This window comes from Populus nigra, chromosome 1 (assembly GCF_951802175.1).
Source record: "Populus nigra chromosome 1, ddPopNigr1.1, whole genome shotgun sequence".
NCBI lineage: Eukaryota > Viridiplantae > Streptophyta > Magnoliopsida > Malpighiales > Salicaceae > Populus > Populus nigra.
The window spans coordinates 2,588,612-2,612,486 of record NC_084852.1 but is presented as its reverse complement, the minus strand read 5'-3'; the positions used below and the strand labels follow the sequence as shown (position 1 = coordinate 2,612,486).

At 34.4% G+C, this 23,875-nt stretch overlaps 2 protein-coding genes across 3 annotated transcripts; one reads left to right on the top strand and one right to left on the bottom strand.

Moving 5' to 3' along the window:
* Positions 1-303: 303 nt before the first annotated feature.
* On the bottom strand, positions 304-1,806 carry LOC133673057 (uncharacterized). Its single transcript, XM_062093680.1, has one exon. The coding sequence runs from the start codon at positions 1,804-1,806 to the stop codon at positions 304-306; it is 1,503 nt and encodes a 500-aa protein (XP_061949664.1).
* A 9,787-nt stretch (positions 1,807-11,593) lies between these two features.
* LOC133693896 (alcohol dehydrogenase-like 3) lies at positions 11,594-23,751 on the top strand. 2 transcript variants are annotated; one of them, XM_062115269.1, is made up of 10 exons: positions 20,679-20,850; positions 20,937-21,073; positions 21,158-21,207; positions 21,299-21,627; positions 21,884-21,966; positions 22,442-22,517; positions 22,663-22,724; positions 22,815-22,910; positions 23,206-23,367; positions 23,467-23,751. In XM_062115269.1, the coding sequence occupies exons 1-10, from the start codon at positions 20,679-20,681 to the stop codon at positions 23,575-23,577; spliced, it is 1,278 nt and encodes a 425-aa protein (XP_061971253.1). In that variant the 3' UTR covers positions 23,578-23,751. The 2 variants fall into 2 exon arrangements, with proteins under 2 accessions (XP_061971260.1, XP_061971253.1); XM_062115276.1 differs by lacking the exons at positions 20,679-20,850; positions 20,937-21,073; positions 21,158-21,207 and adding an exon at positions 11,594-11,607.
* Positions 23,752-23,875: the final 124 nt, after the last annotated feature.

Sequence of the window (23,875 nt, the reverse complement as noted above, 5' to 3'; positions counted from 1 at the left end):
AAACATGCATAGTTTTGGAAGAAAGGGGAAACACGCCCAAAGATTCTTGGCGCAATGGTTTCATGTTTAAAGGTTATGTTCAATGTGTTATTTGCATGAAACAACAAAAAAATGAAGGCATGTCATGAACACAGGAAAACACATGATTTTATTAACAGGAAAGGCTCATTTGAGAGAGAAAGTCTTATGGCATTATGAGCTAAATTGCTAATAAGACTAAAACAGGTTGAAACAGACATGATCAAACAAAAGGAAATAATTGGGTAGGCTCCATCTTCCCATTCTATAGCAGAACTTGGTCCTCTATCCTTGAGAGTGCACATTTCCTTTTTCACACCTTGCTCTTGCCATCAGTGCTTTGAGGTTTTCGGAGCATTCCACCTCCAATGCATTCACCGATCCGGTACCTGAAGCATGATTGGGTAAACGGTTCGAACTCACGTTTGGAGTTCCTTCGAAGGTTATCCATCCAGCTTTAATCAAATGCATGAGCCTCTTCTTGAAGGCACTGCAAGTATGAATGTTGTGTCCCGCAGCACCAGCATGGTACTCGCAAGTGAGGTCAGGCTTGTACCAGTTGGGGTAAGGTGGTTGCAAAGGTGTCAAAGGTTCTGGAGCTATATGCCCGATGCTCAGTAGCTTTTGGTACATCTCATTTAAGGGCAACGGTAATGGAGGTAGTTGCTCTTGGACTCTTTGGTGTTTGGTTTGAGGCTTAGGTTTTCTTGTGAGGAATGTAGGGCTGAGATTGATGTTAGAAATTTGGGGTGAAGGGGATGGAGTGTGATAGTTCTGGAATGGGTTCTTCCTACCCCTATATCCACTTTCAACATAGTCAACCTCTTTCTTTTTATCTTCAAAGCCTCTTTTCTCCACAGATGCAGAGATTCTACCACTCTTTACTCCTTGCTCTATGCGTTCAGCTACTGCCACAGCGTCAGTAAATTGTTGGGCCGAACTACCAATCACATGCTCGTAGTATGGGTCTTTGAGCGTGTTGGCAAATAGAGTGACCATCTCTTTATCCAGGAGTGGAGGATGTACTTGAGCAGCTAGGTCTCTCCACCTTTGAGCATATTCCCTTATGCTTTCCATGTCCCTTTTCTCTAAGTTGGACAAACTGGTTCTGTCAGGAGTGATGTCCATATTATACTTGTATTGCTTGACAAAAGCATCCACCAAGTCTTTCCATCTTTGGATCTTGGTGTTGTCCAATCTCATGTACCAGTTTAATGCCGCCCCACTTAAGCTATCTTGGAAAAAATGCATAAGTAGTTTTTCATCATGTACTACTTCTGCCATTTTGTTACAGTAGGATTTGAGATGAGTTGTGGGGCATTGTGTCCCAATATATTTGATAAATTCAGGAACACGAAATTTCTTCGGGACAACCACATTTGGGACCAAGCACATTTCTACTGCTCGTACTGGATCGTACAAGTCTACCCTCTCAATGGCTCTGATTCGGGCTTCTAGCGCTGCCATCTTATCAATGTTATCAGATGACTTGGTCTTGTGGGACTTATTGGCAAATGCATCTATGACTGTGGGGGTTGGTGCTGGTGGCATTGAGTGCACAAAAGCTGGATTGTGTGGAGGTTCATGACCATGTTCACTCATTGTTTCTTCGAGTTGAACTGTTGCTGGAGGTTGAACAAAAATAGCAGGCCGGTTGGAAGGACCTTCACCAGAGGCATTTCTAAGTGTTTGCTCAAGTAAGCTAGTGAGGCGAGCCACGCTTGCTTTCAGAGATTCTAACTCTTCTTGGAAATGGGCGTCACGGTGAGCACGCTCTTCACCTTCCATGTTTTGTGTTCAGAGTCGGGTGTTATAGGCTATTTGGGGACCTATATTTCAACCTGTTGCATGTATGTATGTTATTTACAATGGATGGATGTATGTGTGTGGATGCAAATGTAGGTACACCCATGCAAAATGAATATGTAAGGGGTTCATGCTCTAAAGGAAGGTTTTAGGTCATTACATGATGGGTAGACTTTCTACCTAGTCTTAAAAGGGTCTATGAACTGCCCAGTGACCACCTCACGTGAAGGCAGTATAGGGGTTTACAAGGAATGGTTGGGACACATTGTGACCGCCATTACCGAGTAAACACTCAGTTTATAGTTGGATGTTTCACGAATCTGAACCCCGACTGAAAGTCATGAGGCAGACCGCTACTCCCCACCTAATCCTAGAATTGGGTTTATTCGCAAAATTAAAATGCATGCTAAAGCAGTAAAAATGCGAGCTAAAATTAAAGACCAACAAAAGGAAAACAATCAAACAATCAATGCTTAGTCCGACCAGACATGGCTTTCCCCAGTGGAGTCGCCATTCTGTCGCACGTCAAAAAAAATCCGCGCGACGTCGGCTGGCGATTTTTTTTATTATTATTGTTGGTTTTGCTTGGTTCTTTGGAGTCGCCACCTAGTATTATGGTCACTAGGAACCTATGGTCTGCGAGAGTCTGAGTAAGGGACTGGTTGTGCAAGGGGAAGACGCATCACCCCCAGTGCACCCTACCTAAGGTAAGCTGCATTGTTGTTTGATTATTTTTCTAGGTCAAGGTTCTATTCGTTGGTCTTTTCTAAAGTTCAAGGCAGATCTCCCTTCATGAGGGAGTCTCTACCTTATTGGGTCAAATCCTAACCATTCTAAAGTCTGAATTTTAAAATTGCTTTTATTTACACCTTGTATCTTTAATACCCGAGAGTGTACTTTATCGTGTAATTTTACACCCCACAAATATTAAAGTCTACATCTGGATCCTAGAAAAAAAAAGTTGAAATAAAAGTTTTTGACATTTTGGCCAAACCCTAACAGATGATCATAAACTAGTTATGATATCCATTTTTTTATTTTTTAAAACATGAGAAAGATGCAATTTTTTATATTTTTTTTGAAAACAAACATGCTTGGAAAATTATTTAGGACCTGGCCGTATGCAATAAAATATTTTTTTTTGAAATTTTTCTTCTCTTTTTTTTTTGAAATATTTCGAAGAAAACCAGGTATTTTAATACCGGACTTGTATCTTACAATGTAAGTATACAACCCAATATCGAGCAAACTTGGTAGAAAAATATTTAAGAAAATCACAAATTTTTGAAATGATTTTTTTTTAAATTTAGATTTTTTTTAATTTTTGAAATTTTTTTGGAAAAAAAAAAAAAAGAAAATAATACACTGCATGAACAGTAGACATGAATTATAATTCACGTCTACTGTTCATGCGTGAACAGTAGACGTGAATTATAATTCACGTCCACTGTTCACTCAGTGAACAGAGACGGCGAAGAAGAAGCGGAAGGGGAGGAAAGTATTACCTGGCGTGGAGGAGTTGGCGGCCTGGCCGGCGGAGCGCGGTGCAACTGGAGGTGGTGAGGCCGGCGGCGTGCACTGGTCACGGCTGGAAGAAGAAGGAAACGAGTCCTGCAGAGGAGAAGGAAAGCTCACGGCTGGAGCTGTTGGTGTGGCTGAGGAGAGAACTGCTACCCCGGCTGCCTTTGGGAAGGAAGAGAGCTTCTGGGAAAGGTGGTGGATGCTAGCTCTGCTGTCGCCGCCGCTGCTGGAGTCCCGGTGGCAGAGGAGAAGATTTTTACAGAGGAGAGAGGGAGAGAAGCGGTGCAACTGTCACGTGAGATGGTTTTATGGCTACTGGAGGTGGGGATGATGGTGAGAAGCCAGGTGATGAAGGTGGTGGTGGCTGAAGGCCACGGTGGAGAGAGAAAGCAGAAAAAGGATTGCTTGCAGGAAAAATGAATACAGAAGGCTGGTTTTCGGCCAACTTTGAGCTCCGTTTTCTCCGTTCTCTGAGCATAAAAATTGCTCCTATTTATAGGGCTGGAAAGAGGGTAATCTTGTCTTCAATGTGGAAAAAGTCTCAGCCCTTGATTCGACTCGAGTAATCCAAGCCGTTGGTTCAAAGTGTGCACCTCGAGCTGCCAAATTTTGGCAATCCAAGGCTGCAGACTGAACGAGGTGGCCACTTTGGGCCAATAAACGAAGCCGTTTCAAAGTTTTTCGACCCGACCGGACCATTCTCAAGGATAAAGGGGTTTCTTGTGGACATTTTGGTGCACGGGTTGTCGGATTTGGAGGAAGAAACGAGGCCGAAAATGCTCCTTAAAGTCTGCCACTCGGGCAGTTTCGCGGGGAAGATGATGAACAGTGACCCGTTTTTTTTTTTTTTTTTTTTTTTTTTTTTTTTTTTTTTTTTGCAAAAACTTGGTAAAAATTAAATTAGGTCTTTCAAAATTCCAATATTTCAATTAAGTTCAAATTAGGCCCCCAAACTTAATTTTTCACCGATTAAGACCTCAAATTAATTTTGACCCGCTTAAAGTGTAATTAAGTCCTTGTACTTAATTAACTCCTTCAATTGGACCTAAATTAATTCTTGAACATAATTAAAATTCAATTTGGCCCATGATTAAATCAAATTGGCCCATTAAAAATTTAATTATGTCATTAGACTTAATTTTTATGCAAATTCGTCCAATGCTCATTTAATTTGACCTTTGAATTTGCATTTTTCTATTTTTGCGCATAACAGCGTACATTTGGGCCTCCGAAAATTGCAGCTTGATTTTTGCCTATTTTTGCAGCCTTTCTTGGTCAGCTTTCTCCGCATTGCCAGCCTCTATTTTATTATTTTTTTTTATTTTGATTATTTTATTTTTTGGGAAAAAAAACGAATTTTGGGGAATCACCCAAAATTGGGTGATGACAGCTAATGTGAAATAAGTACACACAGTCAGAGATGCATTAATTACCCACGCTTTGAAATTCGCAATCCGTCGATAATTCCATCGGTGATTCAAAGGATTTTAATTGACATCACTGACATAAGAGGTGAACAGTTCCCTTCGCCTCTAGAAAACATCGACGGATACAAAACCTTTGGTGTTTCCATAGGTGATGGGTGAATAGTTCCCATCGCCTCTAGAAAACACTAATGGTTTTGTATTCTTCGGTGTTTCCATCAGTAATGTGGGAACTGTTCACTTATTCGCAGTGTGAACAGTTCCCTTAGCCTCTGTAAAACACTAACGTTTTATGTCTGTCGATGTTTCCATCGATGATATGCACAGTGAATAATAGGTTGTGTCTGCTTTCATGTTTATCCTCCCAACAAATACTTAAATTGAAAATTACACGCTGACACGATCAGAAGATTGATGTCTTCTTCCAAGTGCAGGAGTGTCGAAGTAATAAATAACCCGGCAAGACCGAGGTCGAACCACAGGGAGGTTAATTGTATAAATTATAGATAACAATAATACAAAAGTAACAATAACAACAACAACAACAATAATAATAATAGTGTTAATAATAATAGTGAAGAAGAAGAGGAAGAAGTCGATGAGAACTTTGAGATGGAAGATTAACGTAAGGATTAAACAATGATAACAACAAATGTCAAGGTTAGAGGATCCACTAATGGTATTTCAAACAAGTATAGTATAAACTCTTATTATTCAATTGGAAACCACACACAAGGAGGTTCCAATCAGATTATAAATTGTTAACATGATTACATTAGTTATCTTATTCGAATAATGCTAATACTTGTAAATGTTTTCAGGCATTCATGATTATAACTTATGTTAACAACAAATCAAGTTCCTTTCATAGCTCAAGTGTCGGTTATACCATACAGTATGGGCTATGAAAGTGCCAAGTATTTGTTGTACCAAGTGTTATACAACATAAATCTAGATTAACCATTTAACAAGCAAAGTATTAAAAGTGAATAAGATAACAAATATAAAGCATGTTAGTATCCAACATTAAAGTCCATGTTGAGTTTATATTATACTTATCCTTACACCATTAGTGTAACCTTTTCACCTTGACATAATTAACTTAGCTATACATAATGAAAGAAAGAAACATAAATAAACAACATAAGAACATAAGTAAGATAAAAGTTAACTAAGTAAAGGAAAGGAAATGAAAGGCATAAACTTGATATTAATGAAAGCAAAGCATAAGCAATACAAAGAGAGAAAGCAAGAGTATGATCTTGATCTGAACACCAAGATGCCTAAATACATGGCAAATGCCTCCTTTTATAGGCCAAAATTCAGAACTATTGATTTGTTGACTAATTGATGAGTGGGTGGCCACATCTTGACTTGGTGACAATTCTTATCTTCTTGTCTGCCAAAAACGTCATTGATGACGTCATAATTTGAACAAACTTAAATCATGAAAGTTCTAGGAAATTGTCTCATCTTTCCAGGGTAAACATTTGAGATCATTTGAACTTCTAGAACTCGAGATATTGGCTGAACACTGAACAGTGTCTGGGCTGCAGGACAGATTCGGACTTATTCGTTGTTGCTACAATTTGGACTTGAAAACGGCCTTTTTAAATCTTGGGCTCCACATAAAAGTTGTAGGCCTATGTCTTATCTTTCCATCCATATAAAATGGACCTAAATCCAAGATCTACAGCTCCAGATATGACCCAATTACCGAACAGCATTCCAGTTTGGACTGCACCAGCATCTCTTTTCTAAGTTTGGCCATCTCTTTGTCCTTTCAATTTCAGTACTTCAACTCATCAATCAATTCTTTCATTTATGTGATAGGCCTGCATTTAAGATGAACATTTACCATAAATTAAAGGTATCTTATATAATTAGATATGTTATTATAAAACATGCTTTAGTTAAGGAGTTATTGATACTTCAAGTGCAAAATGATGATATAAAACCTTGATAAAAGTGCACTTTTAAGTACTAATCACACGCCCAACACAATGACAACAGTTCACAAATAAATTATGAAATAAATATTTTTGCATCTATAAATATTACATTATAAAAAATTGCATTCATGTTATGATAGTTAGTCAGAAGTATCTTCTTCTTCTTCAACTGAATCGTCATCAGCTCCACCGCAATCTTCAACATTGATAACATTGGTATCATCATCTTCATTGATTTGTGCTTTTCCTTTGGATAGAACAACATTTTAACTCCTCAGCATCAACATCAACATCAACAAGACTATTATCGAAGATGTGAAAATTTAAATTTTCTTCTAAGTCAATCGATGGAGCAACTCGATATAATTTAACCAACTCACTAACTTGAAAGACATCATCTCTCATACTTATGTTTTCGTTCTCATGCTTAACAACTTTTACACGACCCATGGGTTTCGTTTTTAAAATAGATAATCGATCAACTCTTAAACAATCCTTTCTAAAGGAAGGGTATGTAATAAATTTGTTGGCATTGCTTGGCAAAAACAAAGACATCGTTTACGTTATAGAGTCTAGATTTTGAGTTAATTTCGAACAGGCCATAGTGGGGATCTGTTCTGATTCCTCTGTCAGTGGTGTCATATCAATAGCATTTGAATAAAAACACTCTATTATGCCTGTTATGACATTGCAATTCAATGACAACTTCTAATTTATCATAATAGTCAACTTCAAACTCACTACTAGTCGATCCCTTAACGCAAACACCCATGTTATATGTCTTTCTTCCATGCTCGTATTCTTCAGTATGAAACACATATCCATTGACAAAATACTCATTATAGCAATTTACTTTTCGTTCAGGACCCAAGCTTAGTAAAGACAATGAAGCATTAGCATTCCTTCCCAATTGATAAACCTTGTATATCAAGTACAACAATGAATAGTAAATGAGAATTCTATAACGAAATTAAATACAATGATACATGATGAGTTTGTAATAGTATTTACAGGTGCTTTGAACCACATGGTAAATTGTTCATCTTGTAATCGAAAGATTTGAGATTCCGTCAGCTGTGAGTTATTAGACAATAAATATTATCAATGTTGCCTATGAGGTTTTCAAAAAATCTATAAGTTTGTGATATTGCAATAGATAAATAGTCAATTTACAACAAAGTTTAAGTAGTATATATACTTACTGAATAAAAGGTCTCAGTTCATTGCAGTTAAATAGCACATAATTATGTGTTTGTTTGAATTCTATTTCAGACAAATATCTTCCCCTTACAATATTTTTAGATATGGGTCGTCCAGGATTGGAGAATACTGACAAGTTTCCACTCAAAGGCACTTCACCACCATAATAATGCCGTGGAACGTGGTTGATTCTCGTTCTCAGATGACGCTCAAAATAGTACGATATAAATGTTGAGATCTCCTCAATAATATAGGCCTCAAGTATCGAAGCCTCAACATGCGCCTTATTCTTAACCTTTTCCTTAAGATTGAACAAGTACTTACATCGAATTAAAAATATATATTTTTAATTAACAAAAACAATAAAAATACATTAATAATTATATTGTAACTATAATATCTAACCTTTTGAATGGATACATCCATCTATACTGGACTAGACCTCCAACTTTTGCCTCATATGGTAAATATATTGGTAAATTCTCTATCGAGTCAAAAAATAACGGAGGGAATATCATCTCAAGTTTGCATATTGTTTCGATGATATTTGTTTTAAGTCTCTCAATGTGATGTGTCTGCAACTTGCTGGAGCATATATCTCTAAAGAAATGACTGATCTCTGTGAGTGCATCCCATATCCTCTTTGGCAACAAATCACAATAAGCTAATGGAATGAGTGTTAGCATAAACACGTGGCAGTCATGGCTTTTCATTCCATACAATCTGCATTCCTCCAGATTAACCAACCTTGATATGTTCGAGGCATGTTCATTGGGAAAACACAGACTCTTAAGCTATTGATAAACTAGTAGTTATGCATTCTTCTCTAAGGCAAAGCTTGCTCTGGGCTTTGCAACCCGTAACCCATCCAAAACCAACTTCATATTTTTATGGTTACAAAACGACGTTATATCCATTCTAGCCTTGATTGTCATTTGTCTTTCCCTTCACATCCATAACTGTGTTGAAAATATTCTCAAACATGTTCTTTTCTATGTGCATAACATCAAGGTTATGGCGGAGGAGATTGGTCTTCTAATAAGAAGGCTCCTAGAAAATACTTCGCTTTACCTAGTTGTGGGTCAAACCAAAATCAGGAAACTTCTGCTTACTGGACTAGAAACGAAACACAATATCATCGTACTCTAACATCACAGTCATGCAATTCTTCACCAAAAAGACGTAGGGGTGTAACATCCTTTTCAACTCTACAAAAAAAATCATTTTTGTTCTTTCTGTACCTGTGATCTGTTGGCAAGAAACGTCGGTGGCAGTCAAAAAGAGACGTTTTATCCTCGTTTGTTAGCGTGAATGCCTTGTTGTTTTCCATGCAGTATGGACATGCTAGTTTTCCATGTGTGCTTCAACCAAAAATCATTCCATAAGCTGAAAAATCATTGATAGTCCACATCAAAGCTGCCCTCATAAGAAAAAAAAATTCTCGATACATCATAAATCAAAGCCCTGGGGGACCACTACTACATCAACTCATCAATCAATGATCAAAGACAAACATCTATATTTTGGCTCAGACTATTAGGATCGGGTATGACGATAGATGAAAACATGAACTCCAGCCTCATATACACCCCCGGTGGCAAGTTGTAAACCGTGAGTATAACCGGCCAACAAGAATAAAAAGCAGCAAATGACCTGAAAGGGTTGAATCTATCTATACACAACCCAAGATACACGTTCATTGATTCAGTTGAAAAGTGAGGATGCACATTGTTAAAGTGTTTCCATACTTCACCGTCAGAAAGATGCATCATCACTCCATCAACCACATCATGTGATTAGTGTCATGTCATGTGCTCAGCAGTTTTTTGTGCCATGAATAACCTTTGCAGCTTAGGCATGATTAGGAAGTGTCTAAGTTTTTTATATGCTACAAGAGTCTTTCTCATGCCAGTTCTGGGTTTGTAACGGGAATGCCCACATGTCATACACTCGGTCAGCTCAGCATTTTCAAGGTAGTACAACATGCAGAAGTTTAGACACGTGTCAGATTTTTGGTATCCTAGACCGAGGGGTTTCATCATAGACTTAGCAACATAGAAGTTCTCTTTCAACATGTTCCCTTTAGGTAAATACTTCTCACCCATTCAACAATTCTATCATAACCGGCCTCACTCAACCCATAATACGACTTGATGGTGAACACCTATGCACCGGGCGATAATTTATTATGATTTATGTAGCCATCCCATAAAGCTTCATCAGAATCTTTTGACATATCAAAAAACCTGGTCGCATCTGCATTAGGTTCTTCTTGTATGATTGGGAATTGACTAGTATTACCTTGGTTCATTCTCATTGCATCCATAACCTTATTCCTGTAAGGATTACAGTTGTCATCTATAACATCATGCATGTTACTAGCACTAAAAGTTGACACGCCCATCCTTCCTACCATGCTCTCGTTACTCACAAATAATTCTTTATGTGCATACCAATGCAAGTAATCCTCCATGAACCCTTTGCGTAAAAAATACGTCGTTACAACATCTTAATGAAGAAATGTTTTATTCTTACACCTCCTCGAAGGAAACCTAATACTGCCTCCACTAAAATTTCTAGGAATAAATGTTATGAAATTAATAAAACTCTGAACCTCATTACAATAATTCATCCTCTACAATCTTTAATGTGAATCTCGATATATCCATGACTTCTATCGAACATTTATAAAACAATGATGACAACACGTATTAATTAACTATGTTAAGTAAATAAATTTGCAAAAATATTGATTTAGCTCAAGATTATCCAACTTACTTTCAAACTTCTCTTAAATATTCATTATCAATTATCTACGTATGTACATACAAATTTATATACATTAATTTATGAAAATTATAACTCGGTAATAAAACTGATAAAAATTAAAACGGACTTGTTAAACAAGTCATTATTTATTTCATCACAACACATCTAAGTCGGTAAATCAACATAAGTTTCAAGAATTTACAAACAAATATAATTTTATAAAATCTAAAATAAACAAGTATGAAATTATAAATCCATACTACATGTTTATTTGAGAAAAAATAATAAAACAACACCCAAACAAAATACATATACTTAAAAAACATTCAATAATAAAATTGACATTTTAAAATTGTATTACAATTAAAAAAAGATAGATTTACTTACCAAAAATAAAAAATCTGCAATAAATCAAAACACAGATGTTGAGACTAGAAAAGATTTTGTTAAGATAAGGGAGGATGTTTGGGGGTGGAGAGTTGGTTGATGGTTGTTAATGTTGGGGGAAGGGGGTTTTAGATGCAGGGGGAAAAAGAAGAAATACGGGAGGGAAAGGTCGATGGCCTGGACATATATTAACTATTATCGAGGCATTACCGATGGAATAATTTTGTCTATCACCCTGTCAATAATTTTTTTGTTGTTTTTGATATGTCAGTATATGGACAGCTCGGTTTGAATTCGACTATAATTCCGTCGGTAAAATCATTCACATAAATTTACATGTCATCGCACAGTTAGTTTTTTTATTCTTCATATTTCATCTAAGATTCCCTCGATATATACCGATGAATTGTTTCTGTCGGTATATACAGACGAAGTTAGCGATGGAAAAAGTTTTGTTCGTAAATTTCATCGCAAAATATTGATTAGAAAAAAAACCATTGGTAATTCCGTTTGTATATGTTGAATTTCTGGTAGTGAGAGGGTATTTGTGCCAAATGGTTTCATTTGATGAGTGGAGTTCATATTAGGTGTTTTTTTACCTTTAAAGTTCGTGAAAAAATATATCTGAGCTCGAGTTGATTTTTAGATTCGGATTGATTTTGATTTTTAGGGCGGTTTTGTCGCACATGTGACGATCATTCTCCTGAATCAAGAATGGTCGGGAATGAAAGGACAAGGAATTCATGTCCTTTATTGGTCTATCTAAAGTTGTCTGATATAAATTAAGGTATTGTTGTGTTTTCTAATCATTGGTCTATCTAAAGTTTAAGAAAACTTATCGGTAAGAAAATAATTATCTTATCATGTTAAATTCATAACCGTTGTAATACCAAAACAAAAATAAAAGAAACTATCTTTTTATTTAATATCAGAAATATGTCTTGCGTATAAGTTCATAATCCTAAATACTAACAAAAAACAAAATAATTTTTGGTATATTGGAAATATAGACCTAGTTCTCATGGTTTTAATAAATTGGTTATTAAATCAAAAAAATACATGCAAATATTTTTTTTTTAATTTTCATATGGAAATACTATATGATTTATTAATATTTTTACTTCATTTTTCTTCAATTTGGCCCTTTATTTCAACGATTTCAATCCCTATATTCACACTTATTTTCTAGTTTAGTCCTTAGTTTTGGATTTCATCAATTAAGTCTCTAATTGCCTATCAAACTTTAATATTTAAGCTATTAAACTCCTAATTTGACCAAATTAACTCTTAAAAATTTCAATTTGACCCTCAGATTTTAATTTCTTCTAATTAAAGCCTATGTTGACTTAAAAAATTAAATTTCTCGCAATTAAACCCTCAATAAATTCAATTAAACTTGGAAAAATTCTAATTGAGCCTTTTCACATCCAATTTTGAATTTCTCCTAAAAATTGAATTCTCTGTCAATAGGGCCTTTATCGGTTGAAAATATACTATTAAATTCTTGCACATTTGATCTTCCTCAACCAATCTCTAGCGATTCCCTAGGCGTTCTGGTATACTTTTCTTACTGGTATATTTTTTATTTTCTTCCAACATTTTTTTATTTTTTTTGTATCCCCCCCCCTCTTTTTTTTCATGTGGGGACCTAAAAAAATAGGTAACAGTAGGTTTTATGTGCTTTTTTAGGTCATAGATAGGTTTATCACTATTTTTATAGTGTTTTATAAATTTTTTGGTCAAAATAGGTTTTGGGTGAAAAAACTTTAACTCTGATTTTCCAGCCACCACAGTGGCTAGAATCTGAGTAAATCAGACGACTTGTCGCCCGCTTTTATAGGATATGCGTTGGCTAATTATTTTTTTCAAAAACATTTGGGACGAATGATAGATCATCCATCCTAATTACAAATAAGAAAATTAAAGGCTCAATCATACGTGTTGTTACCTATTTTTGGGTTCCTATACAAAAATGAAAAAAAATACAAAAAAAATATATCAAAAAAATATTTAAAAGAAATCCAAAAAATAATATGAGCGAGAAAAGGATACTGGAATGCTGAAAAATAGCCAAAATTGGTTGAGGAGGTTCAAAAATGCAAAATGGTGAAATTTGACAGTATATTTTTTAATGATGAGAGCCCTGTTGACAAAGAAAATTCAATTTTTGAAAAATACATTCAAAATCAGATGTTTATGGACTCAATTAAATTTTATCTAAGGTTTAATTGAATTTATGGAGTGTTTGATTGCAAGAAAAATTGATTTACACTTTTATTAGAAGAAATTAAAGTTCTATAGTTAAATTACAATTTTTAAGAACTGATTTAGTCAAATCATAGGCTTAATTGCATAATTCTTGAAGTTTGATGGCCAATTAGGGACTTGATTGAAACAATTCAAAACCAAGGACTAAATCAAAAAAAAGATCTAAAATCAAGGGATCCAATTATAATTCATCCAGGGGCTTGATTACAGAATTGTCAAAACAACCAAGGACCGAATCAGAAATATTCATTTGAATTGTGAAATGGCGATGTTTCCTTAGACACTATTCATCACCATCTTCAAAGCAGCCGTTTAAGCAGACAGGAACCGTTTTCAGCAACAAATGCCACAGATTATGGGAACGTTTCGCAGCTACTATTTCTCTACCGTTACCACTGCAATAACGGTCTTGAACGTTTTCATTATAAAAAAACGCAAGCAGTTTTGGCTATAAAAGGGAGAACAAGGAGGAGCTGGAAAAAAAAAAGGAAAAGGAGAAAAGACGCGACAAAAAAAAAAAAAAAAGAAAGACAGAGAAGGCATAGCGAGCAGTACGTGAGGAGAAACAGAAGCACACAGAAGGCAGGAGGAAGAAGAAGAAAGTACAGAAAAAAACAAAACAGCGTCCCCCGCTTACCACCACCCATCTTCCTCTTCACCGCAACCAGCAGCACCGCTAGCACCAGCAGCACCTCCACAAAGCCACTGCAGAGAGGCAAGAACGCTGTTGACGGGAGAAACGAAATACAGAGGAAACAAGCAGCACAGCAAAGCAAAGGTGAGAAGAAAGAGAAGCAACGTCTGCCACCACAGCTGGTTGCCGCAACAACAACACCATCGTCAGCTTCTCACCATCTTCCTCCCCCTGCTTCAACGTTTGTGAAGAAGAAGAATAAGAAGAAGCCTGCGCCTCTGCACCAACGGGAAGAACAGCAGCAAACACTGCCCGCCACCGCAAAGAAGAGCCATCGTCTATAATTAATATTGGTTTGTATTTTTATACTGTAAAGATACAAATCCGGTATTAAAATACCTGATTTTCATCAAAAAAAAAGTTTTGTTTTCATGCATACAGCCAAGTCTCTCAAAAATAAAATAAAAATTTGCATCTTCATACATCAAAGAAAAAATTCAAAAAATATTTAGCATGCATTTTGGCTTTAATAACCAGTTTATTAAAGTCACAAGAACTAGGCCAATATTTCAAAAATTTCAAAAAAATTATTTTGTTTTCTTTTAGTATCTGGAGTACGACCTTATACGTAAGACGTATTCCGGATATTAAATTCTTTTGTTAATGTTAGAACGGTTAAGTTTTACTCGATAAGATAAGGATCTCTTTACTGAAGAGAACTTTTCTTCAACCGTAGACGGACCAATAACTAGAAAACACAACAAGACTTTAAATTTTATCAGACAATAAAACAATGCAGCCTACCTTAGGTAGGGTGCATTTGGGGTGTTAAAACATTTACTTTACGCAACCAGTCCCCGTACCTGATCTCTGTGACTAGTTAGGGTTTTTAGTGACCAAAATACTAAATGGCAACTTCCATTCCAATTTTTCCACTAATAAAATACAAGAATTCCTTGTCTTCCCACACATAGACATTAGATAGAATTTGAGTGTGAATGTTTTTGCCGCGATGCCATACACATGCGACAATACAGATCCTAACAAAATAGACTAAACGAACTAGTCTGGTTTGCTAGCCCTAGCAATAACCAACCTTTGCTCTTTTTCTAGATTTTTTTTATTTTTTTAAATTAATATTTTTTTTATGATTTAATCGCTGGCACGTTAAAATCCAAAATTTGGAGCGGCGGGGAAGAAGTATCATGGCTAGATATTCACGTTGAAAAATATGGCATCATTTGCATGTCCATTGATGGTGTCCAAGCCCCGCTTCTGCTTACAATTTAATGCTATCTACTGTCCAGGGACCGCATCCATCATCTCATCTCCATGCACGAACCAACTTGATATAAACAGTTGCTTCACATGGAGACCCATGCTGACATAAATGTTGGCTTCCATTCATCATCTACTTCTAGGTCAAAACTTTGTCCAGGACTCCTGTCCCAATATGTTGACCCATTCATCTGACAAAAAAATATTGGCCAAGTGCCTGAGTCTTTATTTATTAATGAGTTGTAACTCGACTGATATTTGTTTTCCACTTTATATATCTCGAGTTCGATCGTTTTTTTATATATATAAAAAAAAAATATTCGTATCTCTTCTTTTTTTCACTTTATTTTTCATTCTATTATTCAATATATTAATTTTATTTACACTAATTAGGTGTTATGATTTGATTTTTTTTTCCTGGAGGTATTATTGTCATCAGAGTAATGTGATAAGCACTGAGCTTTTTTACCGTGATGCAATGTATTTTTTAAAATTATTTTTAATTTAAAAATATATTAAAATGATTTTTTTATATATTTTTTATTTTTAACATTAACACATCAATAAAATTTAAAAAAATATTAAAAAAAATTAATTTAATATTTTTTGAAACAAAAAAAAAATAAAAGCTACCACAATTCTAAACATTTACTTGAAAACGGTTATTTTTTAAAATATTTTTTATTTGTAAATATATCAAAATAATATTTTTTTTATTTTTTAAAATTTAGTTTTGATATTTTTTTTATTTTGTAAATGAATCACAAGACCTGAATGAATATTTTATCAACATTATCCTCAAGGTGGGATAAGGCACTCACTAATTTGTTTGAGATTTTTATTTTTGTAACTATGAAATTCATACTATAAGGAACCTCCTGACACCTCTCATGTGAAACAATCGGATAAGTTTTTTTAGGTAATAAATAAATTTTTCTTCTTGCCTATATTGTAAATTTATAAAACAGTTCTTTTTTATAAGGTTTAAACATCAAAATATAAAATCCTTACTAATATCATGCATGCCTAAATGTAATGTTGAAAGCCATATCCAGATTTTCCTAAAAGAATTAATGTTGATTATTAATTATGTTTTCAGATAAAAATAATATAATTACAAAAGTAATTACTCAATTAATATTAAAATTAATTGCTCTAGCTGATTCGAGTTTTTCTCCAAGATAACATGATTGATGATGGTTGCAAACCTTACTGTTAATTGCCAATGTCCCAACAATAATTCAATGATTAACAATATGATGACATAATTTATTTATTTATTTATTTAATGTGGATGTTCGGGCTAATTTGTGCACACCTGATTAATATAAAAATATTATGACATAATGTTTTTTTGGATTAACATAATTGCTCTAATGGTACCAAATCAATTGGTCTCTAAATTTTGGATTTCTAATCCAGCATCCCCGGATTTTTCCAGTAATTTTATAGTATTCAGTAATATTAGTTATAGTATTATATTAGTTATTAGTTATGTTTATAATTTTTTTCAAAATAAATATAAAAAATAACTAATAAAATATTAACTTCACGAGCATTTTCTGATTTTTTTTCTTAATAAAAGACAATATACCAGTACAAGGATAAATGTTCTTACGTACAGGATTCAAAAAAAAAGAAATTGGTGATGAAAGCTGTTGTGTCCACTACACAATTTCCAGTTTAGTTATCCCTCTTCATAAATGGAGACCTCAGCCATTAATTTCTTGCTGTCCCATGACTCCCATCTCCATGATTGGTGGACCATGAACATACAAGAACTTTGTTGACTAATGAATGATTCATTAATGAAGAGGGGAATTGATAAGATTTTAACTGTTATTGTAGACAATGTAAGTTTAAATAATTTGACAATAAAATATCTAAAAAGAGTAATAATTGGATGGGCAACTAATATATTGTCAAATGACTTCATACATGTTAGATGTTGTGCACATATTGTTAATCTTATTGTATGTGCGGGATTGAAAGATATTGATGATTCAGTGGTTAAAATTAGGAATGCAGTAAGATTTGTTAGATCTTCTCCTTCTAGACAACTTGTTTTTAACCAATGTGCGGAGAGGTTGAAAATTGGGAGTAAAAAATCTATTTGCTTAGATGTTGCAACTAGATGGAACTCTACATATATGATGCTAGATGCGGCTGATAAATTTGATATGGTTTTTATGAGGTTAGAATAAACCGATCCTAGGTATTTGAGTTACTTTGAGGTTGATTCAAACGAGAAACAAAAAACTTAGGTCCTCCTGCTTTAGAAGATTGGGAAAAGGCTAGATCTTTTATCAAGTTCTTGAAACTATTTTACACGGTTACATTGAAATTTTCTGACTCGTTGTATGTGACATCTAATTCTTTCTTCCATGAATTGATTTCCATACACACAAGCATATCTCAACTTTGTAAAAGTGAAGATGTTTATGTAAGTAACATGGTCAAGAATATGATGGCAAAGTATAAAAAATATTAGGGGGATCAAGATACATAAAACTTTTTGTTGTATGTGGCTGTTGTGTTAAATCCACATTTCAAATTGAAGTATGTGAGATTTTGTTTTGGAAGATTGTATGATGTTGAAGAGGCTGAAAATTTTACAATTAAGGTTAAAGATATTTTGCTAAGGTTGTTTAAGCATTATATGAATGTTGATGAGAATGTTGAGGTTATTCCTAGTGTTGGAACTAGTATAAATGAAAATGTTAATGCTGATTTAATGGTGGTAAATGATGATATGTTAAATGACTTAACTTCTCAATTCAAAAAAGATTTAGAAGAAGAAGGCTGTGTCCAAAAAAAATGAGGTTGAGAGGTATTTGGGTGATCATTATGAGGATTCTAATGATTTTAAATTAGATATTTTGGGTTGGTGGAGGTGTAATGCTACAAAATACAAGATTCTTTCTAAGGTGGCACAACACGTATTAGCTATCCCAGTATCTACAGTTGTTTCTAAAGTAACATTCAGTACTGGCGGTCGTATATTAGATCCATTTTGAAACTCTTTATCTCCATCGATAGTGCAAGCACTTGTTTGTTGTTGTCAGAATTAGTTGAGTTTAGCACCAATTCCAATCAACATTAGAACCTTCATGAATTATATTGAAAATTCTGAGATGATTGAGTCAGGTAATTTCTCATACAAATTTAAATATAGTTATTTATAATATTTTTTTTACATATAATTAATCTAACATTTTAATTTATGTTTTTTTAGAATTTGGTGAAAATTTAAAAATCTCAACTGATTGTTTGTAAGTAGTATTGGTGGTTTGGTGCAATCTTAAAATATAATTGTTTTAGGTAATTAATTTACTTTACCTTGTTAATTCCCCTTAACATTTTGCATACTTAATTCTTTCAATAGTTGAACTCTAATATGTTTCTAATTTGCTAGTGTTTTTTTATAGTATTATCGTTGCTGAAATTTTTGGATGCTGCCATTGCTGGAATTTTTGGATGCTGGTGTTGCTGGGTTTTTTCTTCAAACTATGCCGGATGTTTATGATAATTTATTGTTGGTTGTTAATATATTTGCTTGTTAATTTTTACTTTTTTATTGCGAACAAACTTTTAATTTGAGATGTTTAAATTTGATCATGCATCTTGCATTGATTTATCACTTTCGGGAAGCATATTAAAACTAAAAGTCAGCCAATTTGCATCTAATTTAATTCATGTCCAGATTTTAACTGAACATCAGGTTGCTGTGCATTTTAATGTAAAGCTAAGCCAATTTAAAAAAAAAACCAAAAACAAAATCCATATATGAAGAAGGGATTGGGTTTCCTGGTTTTTTCCAAAAAAAAAACGGATTTAACTGAACCGGACCGATTCGGTTTGAACTGGTTTCCAGTCCGGTTCGGTTAATATTTATCAAAAATACTGAAATTCGGTTCGGTTGGTTTTTTTAGTCTAAACCGAACCGTGAACACCCCTAAATGAATCGGTGAAATCAAAGAGGCTAAAAATCGGAGGGATGGCATATTTAGGATTCTAGTAGTAATTATATTTTAAAATATTTTTTTGTTTAGAAATATATTAAAATAATATTTTTTTATTTAAAAAAATTATTTTTAACATAAATCCATTAAAATAATTCAAAATAATTAATAAATTAATTTAAAAATATTTAAAAATATTTTTTAAACATAAAAACAAACACATTCTAAATTATTTACACTCTACAATGAAATCAGAAACTTGCTCCTATCAAGCAGTTCCAAAGCCAGCCCTTTTTTCATGTTCCTTTATATAAAAATTTTACAAGTTTCTTTAAATTTTTATTATCAATGAAAAGTCTAATGGGCCGGCCTTGAATTAAAGATTGATTTATCTCATTTATCCAATATGTTATATATAGAATATTCTAAAGTTAAACTAAAGATTTATTTTATAAAATATAATTTTAGGTTATGGTTAAAAGAAAATTAAAAAGACAAGGACCAAAATTAACATCAATTAAAAACATAAATGTTTTTCAGTTTAATTGTTAACACGCATGAAAAACTTCAATTTAATCCTTATAGTTTAAAATTATGCATATTAAAGTCTTTTTTTTGTTTTGATCTAAAACTATATTCTTATTATGTTTTAACTCTTGAATATCGAGGGAGAAGAGAGAGTTGCCATGAAAGGGAAAGGAGAGAAAAAATATTTTGCCGATCACATTCCAACAATTAAAAGTCCGATTGTTGTAATTTATCCTTAAATTACTTTCCTTTGAAATTTTAGATAGAGATTTTACATGGTATATTTATAAGAATAAAAATCACACATACTTAGCTACTAGAATTAGCCTCAAAGTTAAATAAAAGAAAATGTATAAAATAAAAATGTTAACCGAGATAAAATAATTGCATTTGCGTCAATTATTAATTACTTTTTACAAGGAAGATTAGCTTTCCACTTCGATATTTAATTAGCATTAAAAATTCTTTTTTGATTTAACAGTTAATATGTTTTTCGATTTATTTTATTAAACAAAAATTATCTTTCCATTCTTTAATTAAAAAAATTATTATAATAGAAAATACATCCATAACATAAAAGTATTATTTTTTCTTATATTATAAATTAACATAAAATACTATTTAGAAGCTATATTGGATAGTTTTCCTTATCCAAGGTGTCTCTTCTATCTTCTTTTGTGAAGAGATACTATATAAATAAAAGTCAGATATTATAGTAGTCAACCCAATTAATGCTAGTATTCTGTCATTCTCAAAATAAATAATTTTCCTGTATTATGCAAGTTGAAGTCTGTCCTCGTCCATGGAAAGGACTTTTGACTGTATTAATATTGATTATGCAAAAAACAGTAAAATTATAATTATATATGCACGTAAACACATCCATGTTATAGCTAGTTTCGAACATTTCAAGATTCATCAAAACATGGCAATGCTACTGCAAGCAAGAAGAGTATTGACACCAACTCTGCCTAGATATAACTCAAAATCACCTCAAACCTTTGTTAAGTTACTAGGATCGACGCATGGCTTGCACGATAATGTGACGAAAAGAAAGTTGTTCAATCCGAATGAGACGTCAGGAAAGGTCATCACTTGCAATGGTAAGTAATGCAACCTTGTGTGTGATCTCATGATTCGAATTTGCTTCATTGATTCACTTATGTCATTGGTTGTTATGGTGATCAAGCTGCCATTATCCGTGGTCCGAGACAACCTTTTCTTATGGAAACGATTCGAGTCGATCCCCCAAAGAAGATGGAGGTCCGAATCAAGATCCTCTACACTTCAATCTGCCATACCGATCTAGGCGCTTGGAAAGGCGAGGTAACATGACACCAAACAGCCTTAATCTTAATCCACTTTGGTTGAATTTATGTTCCTGTACTAATCACAACAAAATTTCTAAAGAATGAAGCTCAGCAAGCGTTTCCGCGAATTCTAGGACATGAAGCTGTTGGGTAAGACATGTTCCTAGTGTTGTTTGATCATTCAATGCTGTGTTTTCTATATTTGATATCCACTTTAACGGGATGTGGATAAATCTTGCAGCCTTGTTGAGAGTGTAGGTGAAGGTGTCACAGACGTGAAAGCAGGTGACCATGTGATTCCAATCTTCAATGGAGAATGTGGCCATTGTTCCTACTGCAAAACTAAGACTAGCAATCTTTGCCAAACTTATCGTGTGAACCCATTCAAGAGTGTTATGGAACATGATGGAAAGTGTAGGTTCTCAACCAAGGATGGAGAACCCATATTTCATTTTCTCAACACATCAACTTTCACTGAGTATACTGTACTTGATTCTGCCTGTGTTGTCAAGATTGATCCTAATGCTCCCCTCAAGAAGATGACCTTGTTAAGCTGTGGCATCTCTACTGGTAAGATACCAAGATTATTAATCTTATAGCCAAATTACCACCCCCCCACCCCCCCCCACCCCCCCCCCCCCCCCCCCCCCCCATCTCCCTCCATTTCCGTTCAGTCTCATCTACTCTTTGAATGCAACCTAAGTAGCATTCATTTGCATTTTAGTTTTAAATTTTCTTTTTTGTAAGACAACAAAATTCTTGAGGCTCACTTTGGATGTGTATTTTCGGATCTTGGACATCTGAAAATGATGGTGAACCTGATCAGGAATGGGAGCTGCATGGAACACTGCCAATGTACAACCTGGATCAAGTGTAGCAATTTTTGGTTTGGGGACGGTGGGACTTGCTGTAAGTTCATTTCCTTTCATCTGCTTCTTTTTCTATTTTAGCCCCACATGAAATATTGCTGGGGCATGCAAGTCTGGCAAATTTTTGGCCATGTTTACTTCAGATTCTGGTGTCATTTCAAAATAATCCACCTTCTAATTTATTTGAGAATTAAATTTACTTTCAAAGAGTTCTGTTGATTAAACCTTACTGAAAACTTAAAAGAAAGGAATGGGTAATGGGTAAAGTTAGTTAACTCAATTTAATTAAATTTTTTAAAATATAAAAAAAAAAGATTTTGATCTAATTTTATTTGCTTCTACTTAGTTTTTGATTAGATTACACTGGATTAATTTTTTTTTTATTATTTTTTATAAAATCTAAACTGGTTCAAGATTCTATTCCGGGTTTAATAATTAAGTTTTTATACAATATTTCATTAATTCTTTTTATTAACTAATAAAACTTAAAACATGTTATCATTCAATTCTCACAGGCTTCAGAAGGAGCACGAGCCAGAGGAGCATCTAAAATAATAGGTGTTGATACCAACCCAGAAAAGTTTAATAAAGGTATCCTTTCCTCTCTTTTTTTAGGCTCTTCATGATACATCCAATAATTCCAACCAGAAAAAAAAAAAAAGCTTCTAAATGGAAAATGTGCTGGGGAAAAGCTAACAAGCCTAGTTTATGGCAATCTCTTTTGTTCTGGTGGCAGCCAGAGCAATGGGAATGACTGGCTTCGTAAACCCAAAAGACGGTTCAAAGCCAGTGCACCAGGTTAGCAACTAATATGCATGGAATTTTCTCCAAGTCTGATTGCTGATTTTGTGACTATTAAGCATTAACCATTCTAGCAAATGGTTCCAGAGAATCAGGGAAATGACTGGTGGAGGTGTAGATTACAGCATTGAGTGTGTAGGGGATCTAGAGGTTCTCCGAGAGGCCTTCTTGTCCACTCATGATGTAAGTCCTAAATGGCATTTCATTGCTATATTTTCGATTCTTTTCTTCTTCTTCTTCTTCTTTTTTTGTGTGTGGGGGTTGTCTGTGTGTAACTGTTAAAATCAAATGTATTCTCGAATCAATTTGCGCGCATCACCCGACCACCAATGCTTGTCTCTGGTGATACATCTTAACGCTTTATCGAGACGTTTCAGATTCAAGTCCTTGTATAGGGAAAAAAGACAGATTTAACCCAAAAATGGAAAGCAGAATTAGGAGGCAATAATGCTGACATGTATGATTTTGCACATGGCAGGGCTGGGGAAAGACAGTGGTGGTAGGAATTTATCCAACCCCGGAAATGCTGCCTTTCCATCCAATGGAGTTGTTTGATGGTCGGAGCATCATCGGTACAATCTTTGGCGACTTCAAGGGAAAGAGCCAACTGCCTGAGCTTGCCAAAGCCTGCATGAATGGGGTCAGTTCACTACATCATATTTATGTTCATTAGCAAGCAAGTAGTTTGTGCATTGAAGATACCAAAATCATGGAATTTCATCCTTGAATTTGCTTCCAGGTTGTGAATCTAGATGGGTTCATCACGCATGAACTTCTGTTCGAGAAGATAAACGAAGCATTCAAGCTGCTCAGTGATGGGAAGGCATTGAGATGTCTTCTGCACGTTTGAGGTCTCACAGGGAAGCACTGGGAGCAAGTTGAAGTTCTTGCTGATTTCTTCTGCTCAGACAGAACTAAATTGTAGTTCATTTACTAGTTTCGGACAATAATATCACCGTTTGCGTTGTGATTCTATGTTTGGGCAGCAAAACTACAATTTCCATAATCATCTGGTCTTGCCACCCTCTACAATGACTTTTGGATTAACATGGCAATGTCTAGAGAAATCGAGGTTCGATATGAACAAATACAGCCACTATCCTGAGGTTCCATCAACTGTTATAGAGAACTCACGGCGGAAGAATAAT